The sequence below is a fragment of the Anoplopoma fimbria genome, chromosome 11 (genome assembly GCF_027596085.1).
Source record: "Anoplopoma fimbria isolate UVic2021 breed Golden Eagle Sablefish chromosome 11, Afim_UVic_2022, whole genome shotgun sequence".
Classification (NCBI taxonomy): domain Eukaryota; kingdom Metazoa; phylum Chordata; class Actinopteri; order Perciformes; family Anoplopomatidae; genus Anoplopoma; species Anoplopoma fimbria.
In genome coordinates, this window is record NC_072459.1 from 1,628,409 (window position 1) to 1,634,822 (window position 6,414).

General features: G+C 43.6%; 1 protein-coding gene across 1 annotated transcript; it reads left to right on the top strand.

Moving 5' to 3' along the window:
- The first annotated feature begins 3,084 nt into the window (after positions 1–3,084).
- On the top strand, positions 3,085–5,980 carry LOC129098831 (interferon-induced protein 44-like). The gene is made up of 8 exons (XM_054607943.1): positions 3,085–3,314; positions 3,841–3,884; positions 4,084–4,117; positions 4,423–4,621; positions 4,890–5,042; positions 5,215–5,386; positions 5,477–5,577; positions 5,714–5,980. The coding sequence occupies exons 2-8, from the start codon at positions 3,851–3,853 to the stop codon at positions 5,873–5,875; spliced, it is 855 nt and encodes a 284-aa protein (XP_054463918.1). The 5' UTR covers positions 3,085–3,314; positions 3,841–3,850; the 3' UTR covers positions 5,876–5,980.
- The last annotated feature ends 434 nt before the right edge of the window (positions 5,981–6,414 follow it).

Below are 6,414 nucleotides of genomic sequence, written 5' to 3' on the forward strand. Positions count from 1 at the left end.
ATTCCCACAGTACCCCCCACAGGACTCCCCGAGGGACACGGTCGAAGGCCTTCTCCAAGTCTACAAAACACATGTAGACTGGATGAGCAAACTCCCATGCACCCTCCAACAGACCTGCAAGGGTAAAGAGTTGGTCCGCTGTTCCACGTCCAGGACGGAATCCGCATTGCTCCTCCTGAATCTGAGGTTCGACAATCGGACGGAGCCTCCTTTCCAGCACCCTGGAGTAAACTTTCCCAGGGAGGCTGAGCAGCGTGATACCCCTATAATTGGAGCACACTCTCCGGTCCCCCTTTTTGAAAATGGGAACCACCACCCCGGTCTGCCACTCCACAGGCACTGTACCCGACTTCCACGCGACAGTGAAGAGACGTGTCAACCAAGACAGCCCAACAATGTCCAGAGCCTTTAGCATCTCCGGTCGAATCTCATCCACTCCTGGCGCTTTGCCGCTGAAGAGCTTTTTAACTACCTCAACGACCTCCGCCAGGCATATGGACGAGACTTCCCCTGAGTCTTCAGACTCTGCCTCTTCCACAGAGGACGTGTTGGTCGGGTTCAGGAGTTCCTCAAAGTGTTCTTTCCACCGCTCGACAATATCCCCAGTCCGGGTCTGCAGTTCTCCCCCCCTGCTGAGCACAGCCTGAGAAAAGCCCTGTTTCCCCTTTCTGAGTCGTCTCACGGTTTGCCAGAACTTCCTTGAGGCCATTCGAAAGTCCTTCTCCATGGCCTCGCCGAACTCCTCCCACACCCGGGATTTTGCCTCAGCAACCACCGCAGCTGCAGCCCTTCTGGCCGACCGGTACCTGCCTGCTGATTCAGGAGACCCCTCGGCCAACCAAGCCCGAAAGGCCTCCTTCTTCAGCTTGACGGCCTCCTTCACCGCTGGTGTCCACCAGCGGGTTCTTGGATTGCCGCCACGACAGGCACCGATCGCCTTCCGACCACAACTCCTAGCAGCAGCTTCCACAATGGAGGATTTGAACATGGCCCACTCGGATTCCATGTCCCCAGCCTCCCCGGGATGCACGAGAAATTGTTCCGGAGGTGGGAGTTGAAGACCTTGCGGACAGGATCCTCAGCCAGACGTTCCCAGTTCACCCTCACTACACGTTTGGGTTTACCGGGTCTGTCCGGCAGCCTCCCCCGCCACCTGATCCAACTCACCACCAGGTGGTGATCAGTTGACAGCTCTGCTCCTCTCTTCACCCGAGTGTCCAAGACATACGGCCGCAGGTCTGATGACACAACTACAAAGTCGATCATAGACCTTTGGCCTAGGGTGTTCTGGTACCAAGTACACTTATGAACCTCCCTATGCTCAAACATGGTGTTTGTTATGGACAGTCCATGACTAGCACAGAAGTCCAACAACAAAGCACCACTCGGGTTCAGATCGGGCAGGCCGTTCCTCCCAATCACACCCCTCCAGGTTTTTCCATCGTTACCCACGTGAGCGTTGAAGTCTCCCAGAAGAACTATGGAGTCCCCAGTCGGCGCCCTTTCCAGAACACCACCCAAGGACTCCAAGAAGGCCGTGTACTCCGAACTGCCGTTTGGTGCATAGGCACAAACAACAGTCAGAGACTTTCCTCCTGCGATTCCCAGTCGCAGAGAGGCGACCCTCTCGTTCTCCGGGGAGAACTCCAGAACAGCGGCGCTCAGCCGGGGGCTTGTGAGTATCCCCACACCCGCCCGGCGCCTCTCACCCTGGGCAACTCCGGAAAAGGAAAAAGTCCAGCCCCTCTCCAGGAGTTTGGTTCCAGAACCGGTGCTATGCGTGGAGGTGAGCCCAACTATATCTAGCTGGTAGCGTTCCACCTCCCGCACCAGCTCCGGTTCCTTCCCTGCCAGAGAGGTAACATTCCACGTCCCTAGAGCTAGTCTGTGATGCCGGGGGTCAGCATGCCCAGGTTTCCGCCCCAGCCAGCCGCCCAGCTCACATTGCACCCGACCCCAATGCCTATCCCTGCGGGTGGTGGGCCCACAGGGTGGCGGCACGATGTAGCTTTTTCGGGCTGGGCCCGGCCAGGCCCCATGTGCCAAGGCCCGGCCACCAGACGCTCGCCGGCGAGCTCCCCTACCAGGTCTGGCTCCAGGAGGGTGCCCCGGTTTCCCTATTCCGGGCGAGGTGCCACAACCTTGTATCGTCCGATTCATTGAGGTTTGGTGAATCGCTCTTAGTCTGACCCCTCCCCCGAGACCGCTTTGCCTTGGGAGACCCTACCAGGAGCTATTGCCCCCGACAACACAGCTCTCAGGATCACTGGGGCACACAAACCCCTCCACCACGATAAGGTGGCGATTCATTGGAGGAGTAGTCCAGAATGATTATATTATATTATATTGAATTCTTATGTAGGGCACTGCTCTCTGTCTGTACTACCACAAAGTCATCTACATATACAAGTGAAAATGAAACCTAATTGTAAGAGGGAAGCTCTACACCATTCCTTTGACTCTGATAAAAAATATTTTGTAAGTGCATGCAGCTATTCACTCATCACTCATTCAGGTGTGTCCTACTGTTGTCACTTGGTGGCTCTTTCAGAAATCATAGCAATGTCAAAAAGCACGGAGAACCTCTACTATATCTTTACTTAGCTAAAAGTTGTTGCTGCTATATTAGTGCTCTTAGTGTCGTATATAACACCTTTAAAATGTTGATATTGATAAAAAGTAAAAGTTTCAGTTTAAGTGTGTCCCTATGTTTAAGTATAAGCATTAAACATTCAAAAGCACTTCATTCAAATAATGTAAACATCACAAAAAAAACTGCATGAAAGAGCGGAATAGGCTTATGATAACGTACAAGATTTGTGAACCGTTTAAAGTATGAATTAAGTTTTTCTGAGTGAAGGTATGAACAGGTATGGAGATGTTTGAGAAAAGTTACAAAGATACAAAAAAAAGATACAAACATAGGTAGAAGGATCAGGAAGGAGCTTTCCATAAGCGTAACCAGTGTAACCTGAGTCATGAGAGGCTGGAATTCAATGAGTGACACGCCCAAACCAAATCACATGATCTAAATGAAACTAAAAGTAAAAGCTAAAACATTTAAAACTGCGTAGGCTACACAATATACAGCAATGTTGATAACACCGGACAGGCATCAACAACTGCTCTGAGGATATATAGTAACCATGTGTTTGCAATGTACTAGTTAAGGAACATCAAGTCTTGATTATCAACTACTTAAATTTGTCTGCTGGAAACTGCGGTTTAATTACATAATTTGTCAAAGTGATAAAAAAAAAAAGAGTCATTACGGTTAACCATCACAAGTTCTTCCCACAGGCATAACAGCAGAGGTAAGATTCTTTAATGATATTTATACTGATAAACGTTAACCTACGTTTTTTTTTAGGATGGAACAATTAAACTAAAAACTAGAAAAGAGTAATTTTGAACTAGAATTCTGTGATAGATGTTTACCCAATTATCTTATAATGGCATGACTTACTGTATGTACTGTATCATTCAATTCATGGAGGGGGGACAATTCGATTTTTGTTCCTGACCTGATACTTATTTTGATAAAGTTCATTTTCTTGACAGTTTAGCTTTGTCATTTCACTTTCCATTCTTCAACACGCTAATTTAAGTGTTTCCTGGGAATTCAATGGATAGATTTAATTACACATATTCATAAAGAATAAACACCTTGCTTGTGCAGCACCTGAGTCAGTTTTACCGGTGATATGTTGCAACATGTGTGAACCTTTCAAATAAATATTTTGAAATATGAAGCCTCAAATATTCTGTTGACGTTTGATTTTATTTTTTATAATAAAGGATGTGTAATAATGTTTATTTTTTCATGTTGCCTTACTATAGTTTCATAGCCATGTGGCGACTATGGACAACACCAGCTCCTCAGAGTAAGAAACTCAAAATATTCCAAAACATAGATCATAGATCAGACTTTGCACATTTATTTCATAAGCGTGAAGGAGAGAGAATACTGCACACAGTAAAACTTGATTAATTTATAAAGATCAAAATAACTGATTATTCATATATGTTGAAAGTATTTACTTGACGGATATATAACATCAATGTGTGATCTCTACTTGTCAGCTTTGATTGAAGAATGGAGGAAAATACCGTGGGGGTGAGTAGTGTGTTTAATATATGGTGCCTCTGGTGTTTTAATGACTTTTCTTCAACTAACTATTGTGAAAACAAGAACTTTGAAAGTGCACACACTCCTTTGTTAATACTGCCTCTCTTAAGGCCATTTTGTGTTTGTTGTCAGTGTCAGTAACATGGTGGTTTAATTTCACAGTGGTCTGGGACAACTGTGCAGCAATAACAAAACATGTGCAACAAATGGGAAATTTACATAATGTTGGAGTGCATTGTGATCCAAATATAATCTATAATCTAATATAAACTTACATTTTCTTTATTGAACAGAAATAAAGTCAAAGACCTGCAGTTTGTGAAGGATTATCAGCCTCACAACACAGAAGTCCAACGTCTCAGAGTTCTGCTTCATGGACCTGTTGGTGCTGGCAAGTCCAGCTTCATCAACTCTGTCGAAAGTGTTTTACAAGGAAGAATTACTGGTCGAGCTTTGGCGGATGCAACCTCTGAAGAGAAATTCACCGCAAAAGTATGAATACCTTTTCAGTTGAGTTTAATTGAGGTCATATTCCATGCACTTAAAAAATCATGAAAATAAACAGCTCTTTCACCAAGTATTTAGATTTATTTCATGCTTTGTGTGCACCTGCAAAGATAATTGCAGTTCACAGATCAGGCTGGCAGCAGTTGAGCAACTAGTTGCGATGAAACTAATGAACATGAGACAAAGTGCCTTGTAGCCAATTTTTCATATGTTGCGATTATTGTCATCATAACTGCACTTTTCTGTTTTACAGCACATAACTTACAAATTCCAAAAAGGAGAACCAGGGACCTTTTACCCTTTTTCCATCACTGACCTCATGGGCCTTGAGCAGCAAGCTGGTAGAGGAGTTTCTGTGGAAGACATCAAACTGGCCATGAAGGGGCACATAAAAGATGGTTACAATGTACAGTCCAATTAATTACTGAATTCATTAAGCTTTGTAGGATGTATTTCAGTAACACAATCAAGCCTTGTGATCTGTTTTGCATAAACAACTTTATTTACTTAAAGATACTATTAAGAAACTACTTACATGCTGAAGTTATTCTTCGACTTATTTCGACAATGTTTTCCAGTTCGATCCTCGCTCTACAATATCAGAGGATAATCAACACTACAACCAGAACCCCAAGCTACAGGACCAAGTTCATGTTCTGGTTTGTGTCATCGATGCCAGAATATTAAGTATACTAAGTGTTGAATCTCTGGGAAAGATGAGGGAAGTCCGACTTGCAGCTGCAGCCATGGGTAAGGATTAGTTTCTGGGGTTCATAAATGATATCAAATAACCTGACAAACATGAACCTGATTGAATTTGATTCTGCTTTGTATCGGCAGGGATTCCCCAACTGGCGATCCTCACCAAAATTGATGAAGCCTGTCCAGAGGTCAAAAACAATATAAAGAATGTGAATAAGAGCAAGAGCCTGAAGGAACGGGTAGGTTTCCATTGATGATTTTATGAGTTTCAAGAGAGTTGTTCTTCTAATTTTGCTTAGCATTTTTTAATTCTAACACAAATTTCTCCTTTGAGCAGCACTTTCATTCCTTGTATTTAACATTGTTCAATTTTAGATAGACAGCTTGAGTGTTGGGCTGGGCCTTACACAGAACTGCATCTTTCCCGTGAAGAACTACCACTCAGAGATGGAAACAGAGGATGAGATTGATACCCTGATACTGATTGCACTGAAACAGATAATTCACTCTGGAGAAGACTATGTCAACCACCTGTAGACCTACAAATCGCTGTGGCAAATCTTGCTCTATCTCAGCGTGATAGAGCATTCTTTACATTTGCCCTAATTCACTCTGGAGAAGACTATGTCAACCACCTCTATCTCAGCGTGAAAAAAGTCAGTTTGTGAACAGGAATGTAATTACATTTTTTTTTTAACGTTTTTATTTTAAAGCACATAATGCGTATAGTATCTGCTCTAAATTACCTTACCTCTACCTGGTTGAATAAAGCAAAATAGGCTTTATCACTCTCACTATGCATTTGAGATTTTGTGTTATTATGTTGTTAGTCATGCTTTGTTGATTCAGGTGGTAAATTTTGATGTTTCAGTCTCCCAGAAATCATTAATCTGTTGGATAGCAGATCAAAACACATGTGTATCTTAAAACTGGGCTACATTTGAAAAAACACAATAAATAACAAAAATAATGAAATTTGTCAGTAGTATTTTTTTATGTTATTCCTTCTAGTCCATACCATACACTACTGTCTTCAAATGCAATATTTCTGAAGTAATCCATGCAGTATTACACAA

Bases quoted from the DNA above. Each gene is read 5' to 3' on its own strand.
- LOC129098831 (XM_054607943.1), top strand. From the start codon at position 3,851: ATGTGGCGACTATGGACAACACCAGCTCCTCAGA. The intron at 3,885-4,083 runs GTAAGAAACTCA...TCTACTTGTCAG, and splicing joins GACAACACCAGCTCCTCAGA to CTTTGATTGAAGAATGGAGG. The intron at 4,622-4,889 runs GTATGAATACCT...TCTGTTTTACAG, and splicing joins AAGAGAAATTCACCGCAAAA to CACATAACTTACAAATTCCA.